Consider the following 16352-nt stretch of genomic DNA (forward strand, 5'->3'; position numbering starts at 1 on the left):
TTCAACCAAAAATGGTTCGTCGTCGCCTAAAAGGAGCAGGTCAAGCCACTTTGGCTGGTCAACGAATCCGCGAAGAATAATGCAAACTGAATGACGAACCCCGCTGCGTCCTCTACTATGTATCGCAGGGGATCTTCCTCTATCAGTATGCACAAAAGGAAGATGCTAAGTAAATTATATTATTTTTTAAGGTTTATTATTGTTTTATAAATATTATGCTAACTATTTTATTCTTCTACATGAGGCATAACTCGGTTAGCCGCCTAAGCAAATAGAATTATTCACCAAATGCTACAAGAAGAAGGCTGACGGTGGTTGGAGCGGCCTGAGAGCAATTGAGGTAGCTGTAAGTGCAATAGTAATTTTATTTTTTAAAAAAATAATTTTGAGATAAAGTTTTAATGATTTTGTTTTGTTTTGCAAGAGATGTTCTAGAAGCTGATGGAGGATCATCAGCCTCAGCTCACGGTCGAGGACCATGATATCCCGACAGAGGCTTCAGTGGCGATGAACCAACAGTTGGTGTGGCTAGCTAGAATCGGGGGCAAGAATAAGGATCGTGTATTAGGCCTTAGTTCTGAGGCTCATGTCTCTAGCTGAACCTACACGTCACCTTCGCTAGCTACCCCCATCGCCACCACCACAACCTAACCAGACCATGAAGGGTTGCATGAGCTGGCTGGAGATGATGGTGGTTGACATATGGCCATGATAAGGGAAATACAGGCCCAGCTCCTTGATTGTAGGACTGCCACAGCCGACCGTCTCCACTAGTGACCCAACACAGCCTCCGACAGACTTCCTGCCCCGAACGAGAACGATATGGACGTTGTTGATGAGGAGGATTTATATTAGATTTTATTTTATTTTTTTAATTTGTAACTAATAATATTTTATATTAATTTAATACTTTTCTCTAATTATTCATGTTTCATAATGTTTATTACATACCATTATTGAATATTTATTCAATTAATTAAACTCATAAATATAATTAAATTTAATAATTAATTATATAGATTTAATTATTATTTAAAACTTTATCATTAAAAAATTTAGAAACGATTTTAGTAATCGTAAAAAAATGTTATAAATTTTAAAATCATGACTGTCCCAAACACCATTGCTAAAACAGTTGTAAAATCTATAAAAGATTGACCGTTCCTAAATGCATTGCAACTCAAATTAATGCATACACCATATTGTGTTTCAAAAAATAATCCTAAAACAGTTATAAGAGATTGTTCCAAACATATAATAAACCGTACCTATACTATTTCAAAAATTGAGCACTATAAAATTCCAAAAATCGTTCTTAAAATACATCACCATTAAAAATAAGCACAGTTCAAAAAATATCCCGAATTAATTTACATAACCGTTCCAAAACTTATCTATTGTTCCAATTAAAAAAAATCATGTTCAATTACATAATTAGAAACAATCAACAACAATGTGTTACAATACCTGTTCCAGTTACGAACGGTCCTTCACCAACCATCCCTAAATTTTAGGAACGCCATCTATAATGACAAAACAGTTCAAATTAATTTTTTCAATTTCACATTGTTCCAAATGACAAAAAGATGGTTCCTAAAACCGCCTCAAATCCTGCAATTTTTGTAGTCACTATAGAAACAGACACATGAGATATTCATATTTTTATATGTCGTATAGGAATATATATATGAGTTTAATTGTATTTTTAATTCTGTAATTATAATAATTTGGGATTTTTCACCCATAATTTACTAGGGTGGTAATTGAGTCCTGTACGTCTTTTATTTTCATGATTTCAAGACAAAAATGTATAAGACTAAATTGTTATCCCAAATTCAAAAAAAAAGTACTAAAAAATCATAATTACAAAACAAAAAATGCATTAAAAGAAAAAAGAGGACCTCTTATTTGCAGCTTTCGCCTTATATTCATTGGTGGAATTGGACAAGTTGTTTAGACTCTTTTAAAAGACGTATTTATAATTAGAGTACTCATAATTATTTTAAATCTCGAAAAGATAGTTGTAATTTGCCTTTTTCTTTTCTTACTTTCACAAGCCAATGACAACAAATAAGAAATCCACTCAAATTAACAATATATGACAACAACAAGAACAACAAAGAACTACAAGTTAGGATTCCTTAATCTTTATTCTTGAGACAAAGCTGCCACAAACCCTCAGCTACTTCATCCAATTCTTGATCCTCTTCCATTTTCATCTTCTCACTCAATTCCTGAGCTCTCTGCCTCAGCCCTTCTCCGCTCGTCTCCACAACCACTTTCTTTATCGCCTTCGCTATCTCCTCTCCCTTATACACTCCGTTTTCATCCCTCACCACTTCCACACAAGCACCAGCCTCTACTAACATCCGACAATCTATAAACATATTTTGTTTTACGGGCATACCTATCACCGGAACCCCAAAATATACGCTCTCGTTCAAAGAACTCCATCCACAATGGCTCACAAAAGTTGCAGTACTATGATGCACTAAAATTCTAGCCTGTGGGGCCCACCCCAACACGACGATCCCTCTCTCTTTTACCCTTTCAAGAAACCCCTTTGGAAGTGCATCTTCAACACTAATTTCCTTCTCCCCAAGAGGGAACCTAATTACCCATATGAAGTTAGCATCACAAAGCTCAAGCCCTTTTGCTATTTCCTCTATTTCTTGCTTGGACAAGAAGTACTCACTCCCAAAAGAGATGTACACAGTTGAATGCTGTTTTTTCTTACTTAGCCATTCCATGATGTCTGAATACTTCTCCTCCTCCTCCTCATCTTTGTTAACATCTGCCACAAGTGGACCAACAGATAGTAATTTTCTATCGGAAACAGCAGAAACATAGTCTATATACTTCCCTTCAAGCGCCCTACTTGTCTTAAGCAGGGCAATATCAGTAGACAACCTGTAATTCACAAGCATGACATCTTCGTCCTCCTCAAAGACATTATAGTACAAGAACTGAAAGAAACCATCCAAACCTTTCTTCACACGATCATCGCGAAGACATAGTTCTGGAAACGGAAAGTCGCCGCTGGGATGACGACGAAGGCAGTGGTGATAGGTATACGACCTCGTGGCTGCTCCAAGTGGGGCAAAATGAACAGCAGGAACACCTTGAGAAGAAGCAAGTCTGGCAGCCCAAGGTTGGAAGAGATCGAATATGACCAGGTCCGGTTTTAGGGTAGTGATGATGTCTGAGAAGCTGGATTTTGCTGTCTGAAAGGCTTTGATGAGGGTGAAGACAAGATCTGAGGGGAGATTCTTGGTTGTGTGGTAGTGTGGGGGGAGTTCATGGGATGGCTGTAAATGGAGTGGGACCACATGTATGGATTCAGACAAGTTGTTGTTGTGAATGAAAGCGTTGATTGAAGTGAAATTGATGGGAGTTGAGCAGAGGTATATGTGGAAGTTCTTCCTGATCAAGAGTCTTTTGGACAGCTCAAGATAGGGAAATATATGGCCATGAGCCAACCATGGGAACATCAGAATTCTGAAATTGGTTGTTTCTGAATCCATGAATAAGGATTTGGGGGCTTCTTGAATTGAATTGGATTGCAAGATGATATTTCAGGTGAATTTTTTGACTTCTAATCTCTCTGATGCTGGTTTATTTGCCGCCGACAGTAAAGCTTCGGGGAAGTGGATAGGGGATGGCAAATAATAGGGAAAAAAGTAAGGGCCAAATTGCATTTTACCCTTTGGATATATTTTCAAAATCCAACTGAATTTTTTTTTATATTTTAAAAATAAATAAAAAATCTTCGTAATTCTTAAAATTATGCCCAAAATTCGCCTTCTGTCACAAGCTAACAGAAGGGGGTGCACTCGCGGGTGGTGCGTGTGACCATGATTTGTTTTTGCAAATTTTGATATTTTTTGCTATTAATAGATAAAAATACCTTTTTATTGTGTTTAAAATTACTATGATCAAATATATATGCTTTAAATAATTTTTATTTTTAAGTATATTTATTTAAATATCAAAAACAAAAAAAAATATTTAAACTCACCGGATTTATTTGAACTCACGTGCATAGAATTGGTAAATTACCTCGAGAAAAGTCTCCGATTAATAAAAATTGATAAATCAATTAATGAAATTCTCACATCAATTATTTATTTGATGGATATGGCCTATGGGGGCCCAACCCAAGAAAAGCAATAAGGCCTGAGGACCACCCAATAGGTTTTCAAGTGGCCCAAGACACCCTCTAGCCCTAGATGGAAGATGGAAGCCTAGAATACCACTGACCTAAAGTTACGAATACAATCGAAGGAAGAGATTGGCCCCAAAGGCCCCCATTTGGTGACCTCCATGTGGAGGATGAGTAGCATTCCAGTTAGCTGCCACATAAGACCACGTTAACCCTAGAGAAGCAAGGTGGATAAGGGAGGATCCCTAGAGACCTGGATTCCTTAGCGGCTAGGGCTCTTAGGCGATAGAGACCCCCTGTTGATAAGGGGTCTCCTTCAACTAGAAGATACGTGATTATGGACGAGTCTAGTAGCGGATAAAGGCAAATGATGGCTTATCTAACTACCCTTATCCTCTCCTCTTGAAAATAAAGGAAGAAGTATAGACCCCCATCAGATGGAGACACTCTATAAATACAGGTTTGGTCCCTCGAGAGGGGGACACTCTCTATAAGTTTTTTAGCACCATTATTAACACTCATCAAAGCATTTTCTCGTAATTTAATAAAATTGAGAGATATTTATTTGATGCATATGGTCCATGGGGGCCAAGCCCACGAAGAGCAATAAGGCCTAAGGACCACCTGATAGATTTCCAAGCAGCCCAAGACACCCCCAACCCTAGAGGGAAGATGGAAGCCTAGAGTACTATTGACCTAAGGACCACCCAATAAATTTCATTATAAAAATCATTCAAGAAGTCGTTACAATTAATTAATTAATTAATTTTATTAAAAATTATTATAAAAAATATGCCATTTTTTATGATTTAATGCTATGGAAATGGATCATTGTACTGGAATAATATAATTAAAATATATTGAAAAAATGAAAAATTTATTTGACATTCATACATGTACCCAGTTTGTAATAAAATTGTATATTCATAATTAATATTATATTGATGTAATTGTCATCTTACAGTGTTGAACTGTATGGGTTAATTGAGTCGTCAAAATTAAGATCCAATTATCAGATATGATCGCACTTATGAAGGAATCCATTTGGCCTAGTTGTAGCCTTATTGGGTATATGAATTTCGACATATCGTTCCTAGAATGTAATAGTAATCATTCAAATTGGTGTATTTTTAAATCAGGCCATGTGATTTAAAATCACACAGTCCGATATGATTTAATGGATAAATTCTTGTATATAATTAAATTTGATATGAATCGGGTGCCCGGATATAAAGATATCGTATTTTTCAATTTGAATTTTTGAAATGGCTCATTGTAACTGCTTTTGTAATGCCCAGTGTAATTTATCTTTGCAACGGACTTTGTAACGACATTTGTAATGGTTTAAAATTTCCACCATTTCTTTAATTTTGATTTCAAACATAATAATTTGTAACGATTTTTGTAACAACTATATATAATTTGGCCGTTACAAATACGATTTCCCGCCATCTTTCTCGCCTTCATTTGGAACGGCCATTGTAACGGCTTCTTATTAGTTTGACTGTTTCAAAGATTAAATTATGTATCGACTTTTGTAATGACTTTTAGAACTCTTCATGTTCTGTTATTTTGTAGCGGCTTTTATAACAGCTATATATAATTTGGCAATAACAAATACGGTTTCCCGCTATTTTTTCCGCCTTCATTTAGAACGGCCACTGTGGTTGTTTCTTATTAGTTTGGTCTTTCCAAATATTAAATTATTTTGTACCGACTTTTATAATAGCTTTCGGAACTCTTCATGTTCTGTTATTTTGTAACGGCCTCTAATAAAAATTTCATTTCAATTATCACGGTTTTTATAATACCTTTTTTTGGTATATTTCCCGTGCTTTTTTTCATTGTCATTGTAACGGCTCCTTATTTTACCTAAAAGTAGTTATGAAAAGATCCAGCTGTTACAAAATCGTAGCAAATTAGTAACGGCCAATAAATTGTAACGACTTTACGCTCACCACATATTTGTAACAGCATTAGTAACGGTTAAGGCTGTTACAAAATAGATACATTTTTATCACCCCCTCAATGACGTCAGCACATCCAATTCGTTACAAAATCATTACAGTGGCCTTTTTCAAACGGTTACAAAAGAAGTCGTTACAAATCTCACCTTTTTTTGTAGTGTATCAATTTTGCATAGATTTGGCCATTTAGCCTAATCTATTACTCTTTTGCCCTTTCGATGATAAAAGCTAATAGTCCATCGTAATGCTCTAAGTGTAGCATAAATAAATATTTATTCAATAAAATAAACTCTTATACTATTCTAAACGAGCATTAGTTACAAGATGCAAAATGAATGGATATATATATGAACTAAAATTGCTCTTATTTTAAATATTAGATTTTCTGTTATTTAAATCGTGCATCTCCCTAACTTGCAGTTATTTATCATTCACTCTGATACCTCCTAAAGCGAAATAGTGAAGCGCACAGAAAAAGTTGTGTTAGGGTAAAATTATTTGAAATTTGATTAAAAAACTAAAATTAAGTAATTTTAAAAGTTATCGAACTAAAACTAAAATAAATAAATTTAAAGGACAATTAATAGCAGGCAAATTTAAAGGATTGAATAAATAATTTTCCTCTTAGATATAATATAAGATACAAAATTAAAAATCAAGCAAAAAAAAAATATATTGAGCTCTTTTATATCAATAAACGGGGTAAGGCGGGGCTGGGGCCGGGGCCGAGTCAAGGGCTTGCCTCAAGTTCAAGCAAACTTGTCCAAAACCTACTCCATTGCTATCCCTAAGCGCACGGCCCACCTATATAAATCACATGTAACACCACCCCCTAAAATCACAAATCCCATCCTCGTGAAACCCTCCCAACCCCACTCCTATGATAATAATAAGGGATAATTATGTTATACCCCTCATCTATAATTTATTTATATCAATTGTTCTTGTATTTTACGTAAATAGAGACCTGACAGTCAAAAAGTAAGGATAATTTCTATATGATGTTGACATTTCTGGGAGTGTGTGTTTAGTTTACTAAAAATCAAAGGTAATTTGTGTGAATGATGTTGACGTTTCTGATGCAGGTATATGTGTGCAAATTTCTAAAAAGCAGATGTGGTTTGTATAGATAATGTTGATATCTCTGATGGGTGTATAAAATATGAATGATTTGTCTAAATAGAAGAGTGCAACTGTAATTATCCATAATAATAATAACAATAGCAACAACAATAGCTTAGTACTTGCAGGATATATACTTAGTTACATTTAAAAACCCGTTTTAATTACTCTCACTACATAAATAACCTCATCACTCTCGCCCATGCATGTCCAACAGACTAACCTAGCGCTTCCTGTGCAGCTCCAAGATTGCAACGGATACCAACACCAAGAACGCCATCGAAGCAACACCGGACAGGCCGATAGCTGCCGCCCCCTGGTTGCAAAATTTACCGAACACGCTGCAAACCTTATGCCATTGTACGTGCGCGTTTCCCTTAAGACTAATAACGCCAACAGCAGCGACGGCCCCCAAGCTAGAAAAGAGCAGCGCTACTATCATTAGGTCAAAAACCACGATCATCGTAACAACCCTCCTTTTCCCACCTGATAGAAGGAGCAATGAGATGGCTGCATAGGCACATGCTGCTGCGTTTGCCACCACAAAGTACCTACAACAAAGTGCGCACATCACTTGAGTCATTTTTTAAAATTTCAAGAAATTCTTGACGGGTCGAATCCCAAAATTTGAAATTCATTGGGATCCCTTTTTGGGAAACCAACGTTGCATTTTTACATATATTTAATAATAATGAATATTTATTCTTATATGTATATATATAGTACTATTAACTTTAGGTCATTCTCGTTTTAGTCCCCTAAGTTATTAGGGTTCCATTTTGGTCCCGCAAAATTGAAAAAATCGCAATTTTGGTACAAATTTGGTCGAAAATTTGTGTCAGTTGCCGGAAAAAGTCACATGCCAGGCATGTAACTTTTTAAATTGGGGCTTGCATTGTGATTGACTGAAAAAGATGATGTGGTGAATACATGGCCTAAAGTTAGGGGACTAAAACGAAAATGGGCTGAAATTTGAGAACGAAAATAACCCTTTAATCCTATTTAATTTGTGGTAGGAATTGGTGTCTCAAAATAAATATTCTTTCCATTATTGGACACTCTAGTCTCAGTAGTTACACCAAATGATAATTAATGTGGAGGGTAGGAAAATAAATATGTGACCATGACATCTAACTAGTCATTAATTCACTACATTCAATGTAGTGTTTTCTATTTATGCCACATTAATAGTTAAAGTCACTAGAAATCGCATTTTTCGTTTCATATGTTATGACTTTTTTTTTTAATTTAGTATAATTTACTGCAATTTTCTCATATTATATTTCGTAAATTAATTTTTTTTAAAAAAAATGTAGTTTTTAGATATATTTTTAAATAGTGAGTTAAGATTGAAATTGTGGAACTTTGTTTTGCGTTCTATTTGATTGAATTGAATTATTTACATGGTAAGTGTAATATACCTAAGTCGATGAGTACCACGGGCTAAGGCATGAAAAATTTATAGTTCTAAAAAATATAAATTAAATGATAAATAATCTAAAGCTATTGAAATAATAAGAATAAAAACACAAAAATATAATGAACATAAACATAAATTTAAATTATTTTTCTAACTAAATTTACCAAAAAAAATGAGTGATTTTTTTTAAGATAATAGAAGAGAATTTTTTTTAATACGAAATAAAAAAAATATATTATTTAAGTATTATTCGACATCAAAATAAAATTTAAATTGTATTACTAACTAATTTATCCTAAAAAATCTAGTGAAATGTTTGGATAATGATATAATCATATACTTATGGAAATATAAATAAAATTAATTTTTTTATGTGGCAAAATAAAATTCAACGAGACTATCCAAGTAATCTATGTCTCTATTTTATTATATATAGACGTATTCAAAAATATTTTCCGACACTATAAAATTAATTATATAACAAGTATATTATGCCTCCGATATAATTGATCCCTAGGGAAAAGTATTATTTTAGTCTGCTACGTATCCCTAATTTTAATTTTAATCCGATAACTATGTCCATTTTTATTTAGGTCCAGTAACTTTCGAAATTGCTTACTTTTAGTCATCTGGCAGATTTTTGGACAATTTACCCCTATGAGTGCATGTGGACTAAAACTGTCTTTCAAAAGTTGCATAGGGATAAAATTATCCGAAAATCTACCAGAGGACTAAAAGTAAGCAATTTCGTAAGTTACTGGACCTAAACAAAAATGGACATAATTATCGAATTAAAATTAAAATTAGAAATACTTAGCGGACTAAAATAATACTTTTCCCTTGACCCCTATTTAAATAATCCCTCTGCACTCATTGCAATTATGTTGGATCCATCCGAATTTGTTGGTCCATTTAATTCAGAAAGTGACACTTCAAATAATTATTATCTTATTTATCATATATAATTAAAACTCTTTTTTTCATTTAGATTAAAACTTATGATATTGAATTAAATTCTTTTTTTCCTAAAAATTCTTATTTAATCAAATTAGTTCAAAAATTCATATTATACTTAAATTTCATTTCTGGTATGTTCCAAAGTAAGTCTGAAACTCTTAAAATGAAATTTTTATTAATATACGTACTTTTAATTTAGAATAGCAATTTGGAAACCATTAATTAACTCCCAACTATTATTTTTGGCATTAATTACAGCTACATCACCAAAATTAAGTTTAATATAATTATAAATATTTATTTATTATTTAAAAAGTTACAAATATCCCCTTCAAAGGGAAATAATTTTATATAATCGTCCCTAGAAGGTCGATGTAAAATTACTTCTTTACGTTTGCTAATTTTTTTCTTTTTAAAAATAAATATTTAGAAAATTGTTAAAAAAAATTATCGTGGGTAAAGTAAATAATTCATATAGTACAATGTTCATAAAAATATTTTAATTTTTTTTAAAAAAATATATAAAATTATAATTTATAATCAAAATAATATTTTGGTCAGTTTTTACTATAAAAGTTGGATGAAAACCTAATCGGAAACAAACGGCATAAGCTGATTGATAGAAAAACGTTAAAATAATTAAGAGGATTTTTGTAATTTTTCAAATAATAAGAATATAGTTTGTAATTATATCGAATTTTAGGAGATGTCGTTTTAGGATTTTAAATTGAATATGAAACCAAGCAAATATTAAAAAAACAATATTAACTAATAATTTATAAAAAATTTCCTCATCATACATATATATTTAAACTATATTATATATATGTATATATATGCCTTTATGTTTATATGCTAATATATATATATATATATATATGTAAAAAAAACAACAAAATATAGTGAAAGCATTGCGATAATAAAATTCCGAATCATTTTGTCCAAAATATTTAATTTTATAAGTGAAGTGAAACATAAAATTAAAATACAAAATCCAAGTTGAGTATTAATTATTATAAATATCTGTGTTACTAATATATATTCGAATCTTGAGTTTTGGAGAAACAAAAATTTAAATAAAAAATAGAACATACAAAAATATTTTCCTTCCAGCTAATATTGCAAACATCGTACATTTTGGGTCGAAAATTGCAATTTTATTGTGAAAGAAATTAATGTTAATATAAAAAAATTCTTACCGGTACGCTAGGTTTAGCCGAATTAAACTAATCACATGGAACATGTGATATACTTGCTATGTGATTAGTTACTTGTGCACCAGTCACAGAAAATATATTATACTTATGTGAATGCTGCTCTAAGTATATATGTAATGCGCTTACACAGAGGCAGACAAGTAGTGCCACTTAGCGGTGACTGGAATATCCACCGGCGGCAGCGTCGGAACCAGCGTCAATGCCACCGTCGCCGTCTGCTTATCAAGGCCAAGAACCACCGCCGCCGCTAAGCTGAACGCCACCGCCACCACCCTCAGAAGCAAATCCCATCCTCGCGTTTTGTTCTTTTCAGACACTGCTAATTCTTTGCTACTCTCAATCATCTCATCACCGCCGTTCTTGAATTGAGATCCCATTTCTTTTTCTTTTCTTTTTTTTTTTCTTTGGTGAAAATTAATATTCAAGAAAAAAGAAATGCGATTTTCGAGTTGGAAAATATGTGGAGGTCGCAGCGAGTTATATAATGACGATTTTGTACCCAAAAAAAGGGTGGAAAAGTACATATATAAATGTAGGTGGAAAATGACGATTTTGGTTTTTGTGTGTTACGGAAAGATATGCGTCGAGTCAAAGAGTAACACATATACGTACAAAATACGTCCACACATGTTGATGATATTTTTGCATGGTGACGGTAGAGGAATTAATCCACAGGAGGTTGGAGGTTGGGAGTTGGGTTTTTGATTGAATTGAATTTTGTGGTTTAGATTATGAGTAATTGCAAATTTATTTTCATTACTTATAAAGACATAAATATAAGGGTAAATTATATCAACAAACTCTTTACCATTCTTGAGATTTTTACCGCCTTATATTTAACTCCAACGGATAGTGTTTCGGTGAATTTATCACATATTATTCCCAAAATACCCCTAATAAAAAGTATGACTATGATTTGACCAACTTTTTGGACAAAAATGCCCTTTGGACCAAATTATAATGTTCTAAAATATTGAGGAGTTAAATGTTATGATATCACATATTTTGTACTTAAATATAATTTGTTTTATTTCTTTTGCTCAACTAGCCATTTAAATAAAAAATATGTGAGATCATAACATTTAACTCCTCAATATTTTAAAATATTACAATTTGGTCCAAAGGGCATTTTCGTTTGAAAATTTGGTCAAATCATAATCCAATTTGCATCAGGGGTGTTTTGAAAATAACATGTTATAAATTCCCAGGAATCCTACCGGTGGAGTTAAATGTAAGGTGGGACAAATCTCAATGAGGATAAATGTAATTTTTGATCTAATGGAGATATACTTGTAATTATGTTAAAATCCAGGGGGTGTTGATGTAATTTATCCTAAATATAATGTATGCATATATATATATATATATCTATATATGAAGTCAGGTTAATAATATTACATTCTTTTTCTTATAAATATAAAATTATTACATGAAATGTTAAATGAGGGATAAAATTAAAATTTTATATAATTATTTAGCTAATATCTGCATTTTCCGTCCAAATTTTAACAAAAAAAGTGGATCAATTGTAAATAGTGAATTTTCAACGGGGGTTAAATATAATTTTGAAAATTTACTAGGGAAACATGTAATTTCGTGATTTTAAAGGAAGTTTAAGTGTAATTAACCACAATAAATATACCAAAAAATTGAATCAAATTTAATTGATATATTTTATCTTTATTTGACCCATCTAACTTTTATTTATTATATTTGAGTATTATACTTGATAATAATAATAATAATAATAATAATAATAATAATAATAATAATAATAATAATAGTAATAATAATAATAATAATTAATAATAATAATAATAATAATAATAATAATAATAATAATAGTAATAATAATAATAATAATAATAATGTATATTATTTTATCTACTAATTATTTATGAATATTTGTAAGATAACTCATTACTTAGTAATTAAGTATATTAAAAGTAAATTTCAAAATGCATTGCAACCATAGAGAATTTCAATTTGCATTCTAAGTTTTAAAAATTTATAATTTAAAATTGAAACTTTTGAATCTATATCAAAGTTTTGCAATCAAAATTTTCACATCTCGATTAAATACACAAAATGTCTTTGACGATGAAATTTCTATTCATCAGAACTTGACTGTTATTATAAATTATTTGATAATGAATTTTTCTATATATAGTTACACATAATGATGGTAGAAAGTATCAAAATAATAAAAGTGTAATAATTTTGATAGCCAAATATGAAAATAAAAGTCAATTGATTCAAATAAATGAAAAATATATCTTTAGAATTTTATACCAATTTTTCTTTGTTATATTATTAGTTTTTTATTTTACTATCTAAGGATAAAAAGGCTAGTACATAAAAAATAATAGAAAAAATAATAAAAAAATATAAACCGGGTACCAAGGTGATACTAATGGTAAAATTTGGGTATTAATTGGGTCATTTAAAATTACTTGTGTATTAATATAATGTTTATAGAGAACTCGGGGAATTAATTGAGTGATTCGTAATTACTCAGGTCAAAATGACATTAATGACAAAAGTCGGATATCAAAATAAATTTTACTCATAATAAATATATATAATTGTATAAAATATTTTCTAAATAAAATAAGAAAAAAAGAAAAGTGTCGTCCTCTATCTATCCCAAATTCATTTTGCTTCAAATTTTGAGTAGATTCAATCCTTCAACCCAATTTATGATCATTTTTTCATTTTAATGATAAAAAGCCTAGTAGTCTATGCTCATGCTCTCAAAAGGCCCGACATCCAAAATAAAATTAAGCCTCCACAAAGTCATACCTTGTTTTGACCCCCTTGTCATCGGGTATTCTAAGTCCTCCCTTTTACGGATTTCCTCTAATCACAATACCGCAACAGATGGTTCGCAGGCACTTGACTCCTTCAACAACAAAACAAGATCAGCTTGTTGGACTTGGTCAGCTATTTGGGCTTTAATCGTCAGTTGTCCAAACTTCTTATCAAGGTCCTTAAAGTTCTTCCTAAGATACTTGAGCCTTATGATGATGGAGTCTGTTTTAGATGTTTTCATCTCTATCAAGAAAGCTGCAAGAACATTCTCATAAGATTTAACAATAATATTGACATTCAGCTTAATAATACGAGCTTTCTCAATATTTTATTCAAGTTTATTTTTCAGAAAAGCTTTGACATTCCTATTATATACTCTTAAAAGAAATTCTTAAACTTACAAAAACAAAGGTCATTTCTTAAACGTCTTCTAAATAGCAAAGAACTACTTTTAATTGATATGCCAAACTTGACTTGTTGTTCAGTAAACAACCCTCCTGTGCATCTACATGGTTCTGCACCAGTAGTTGTCTTCTTCAGTAGCACTATTGCCCATCTGTAGTCATTGGCATCTATGTAAACTACCAATTTGTCTTAATCCTATGGGATTGCAAGCTTTGTCAGGCTATTGCAAACCTGTTTTAATTTACGAACGGTTTGGTGTGAATTTCCTCCCATTTTCACTTCGACCTTTCAATTTCTTTGAGAATTGGTTAGAAATCCCTTTGTATTTCACAATATCCTTAATGAAATTCGTAAAAAATTAACAAGCCCTAAGAAGCTTTGAAGTTTCGTTTTATCTTTAAGAATGTCGGAAAAATTGCGAATTTTCTACAATATGCTCCTGCAATTGATACATGTTTTGTCGATAAAAATTCAATCTTATTGGCAGCTTTGATGGCTTTCTTTTTAAAAAGCACTAATCCTTCTTTATGGCATGCATCAGAGAATATATCAAGATGTCCAATATGATCCTGCATACTTTTAAATTCAATTAAAATATTGTCTATTAAACAAACTAAACTCTAGATATTCTTTGAAAAGATTATCCATTTTTTATTGAAATATCTGGGCTGCATAAGTTTTATGGAAAATACGTTCCAGATATATTGTCCTTGTAGTGTTGAGAGGGCTGTACATTTCTTTGAATCGTTTTCTATCTTAATCTGGTAAAAATCAAATTTGCAAATGTTAAGAACACTTTTGCTCCTTTAATTGTTCTCTACTTGGGATATAATAACCATCAAAATCTAGTGTCTTATTGATACTTTGATAGTAAATTACTAACCTGGATTTACAGTTTTTTATCTCACCGTGGTTTTTTACCAGAAAATCAGGGCTACTGTAAGTAGAGACTCCAGGCTCCATGAGTTTAAGATTGATAAGCTCATTGATGATCTCTTGCATATTTTTCGTATCCTCCATGTTCATCTGGATAGGTGTGTATCGAACATACTCGTATTTACATTCGTCTTCGACCTTCATAGTAGTTTAGATCTAGTTTCCATTCTACTATGTCAGAGAGTCTTGCTAAAATTCTTCTAGATAATCTTTTGATACTTTTGAGAGAAAGATTACTTTCTTCATTTATGTGTAATAACTTATGTGTAGAAGCCTTCCTTAAATCCTATTGCCTGAAAGACAAAAGATGCTTATAAAATTTCCTTTTATCCTACATTATAGGATAAGTTGATTTGGCATCACAATCACCATGTTTGCTGCAAAAATTTATGCCATTATCCTATTGAATCCTTTTCTCTTTGCAAAATATGTGTATTACAATCACAGTTAGTAGTATAAATCAATAGGTTTCTATAGTTATCCTGCACATAATTTTGCAAAGGTCTAGATAAAATTATTACCCATCAAAGCATATGCTCCTGTCTCATAGAAGTAGATAGGAGGCTTTTTTACCTTGACTGGGGTGTTCCAAATGCTCCTCCAATCATTGTTTTTGTTTCTCGAATCATTTTGTTGAGTACTATGATTTTTTTTTTTTGAAAAATCCTTTCCTGCAATAACAGATAAGGTTTTCATAAATTCACTAGGAAACATACTAGGTTTTGTTGTACAAACTCTTATCCTCAATCAATATAAGTTGCAAAATATTCTAACTTATATTGATCATACAACATACCAATAGATGTGTATATAGAGAGTGGACTAGTCATTCTTCTAATGTTGAAACCATCTAAATTGAATTTCATACTATACCTTTCCTTCCCCATGATTTATTATTTTTGAGAAAATTTATCCCCAAAGTCATAATCTCATTTTCTCGTCCTACAACACCTGCAACCATGATCTCATGACCTGTTATTTCTAGCATGCATTCATAATTTTTCCACAATAGGTTACTGTAAATGATATAAGTTATCACAAGAAAAATAATTTATTTTTCTTACTGATGTCAAATACTACTTGAATTTGTTTTTAACCTTTAGGGCATCTAAGTTTTACATTATTAATGCTTATTACCTGAGGAGTTAAGCCTTTTAACAACTTATTTTCTTTTCGTTTGTAGTCTGTGATCCTATCTTCCAAAAAGGACATCCTACTACTAAACTTAGTTCTAGAGCTAATTGTTCAATGTAAAACTAGGTGATCCTTTATTAAGATACCAACACCGCTTATTCTAGGTAACCTAATTTGAATCTTGTGTCATTAACTTAGTAAGTTTCTTGAATAATCTAGGG

At 31.6% G+C, this 16352-nt stretch overlaps 2 protein-coding genes across 2 annotated transcripts; both read right to left on the reverse strand.

The window, feature by feature from the left end:
- On the reverse strand, positions 2019-3685 carry LOC105156913 (beta-D-glucosyl crocetin beta-1,6-glucosyltransferase-like). The gene has a single exon (XM_011073174.2). The coding sequence runs from the start codon at positions 3522-3524 to the stop codon at positions 2142-2144; it is 1383 nt and encodes a 460-aa protein (XP_011071476.1). The 5' UTR covers positions 3525-3685; the 3' UTR covers positions 2019-2141.
- Positions 7306-11368, reverse strand: LOC105156915 (CASP-like protein 1E2). Its single transcript, XM_011073176.2, has 2 exons — positions 10972-11368; positions 7306-7802 (listed from the first exon to the last, which is right to left on the reverse strand). Exons 1-2 carry the CDS (start codon positions 11220-11222, stop codon positions 7475-7477), a joined length of 579 nt encoding a protein of 192 aa, XP_011071478.1. The 5' UTR covers positions 11223-11368; the 3' UTR covers positions 7306-7474.

This window comes from Sesamum indicum, linkage group LG3 (assembly GCF_000512975.1).
Source record: "Sesamum indicum cultivar Zhongzhi No. 13 linkage group LG3, S_indicum_v1.0, whole genome shotgun sequence".
Taxonomy (NCBI): domain Eukaryota; kingdom Viridiplantae; phylum Streptophyta; class Magnoliopsida; order Lamiales; family Pedaliaceae; genus Sesamum; species Sesamum indicum.

Coding starts and splice junctions, on each gene's coding strand:
- LOC105156913 (XM_011073174.2), bottom strand. CDS start 3,524: ATGGATTCAGAAACAACCAATTTCAGAATTCTGATGTTCCCATGGTTG.
- LOC105156915 (XM_011073176.2), bottom strand. CDS start 11,222: ATGGGATCTCAATTCAAGAACGGCGGTGATGAGATGATTGAGAGTAGC. Junction 7,803..10,971: donor CACTACTTGTCTGCCTCTGT/GTAAGCGCATTA, acceptor ACTTTGTTGTAG/GTACTTTGTGGTGGCAAACG.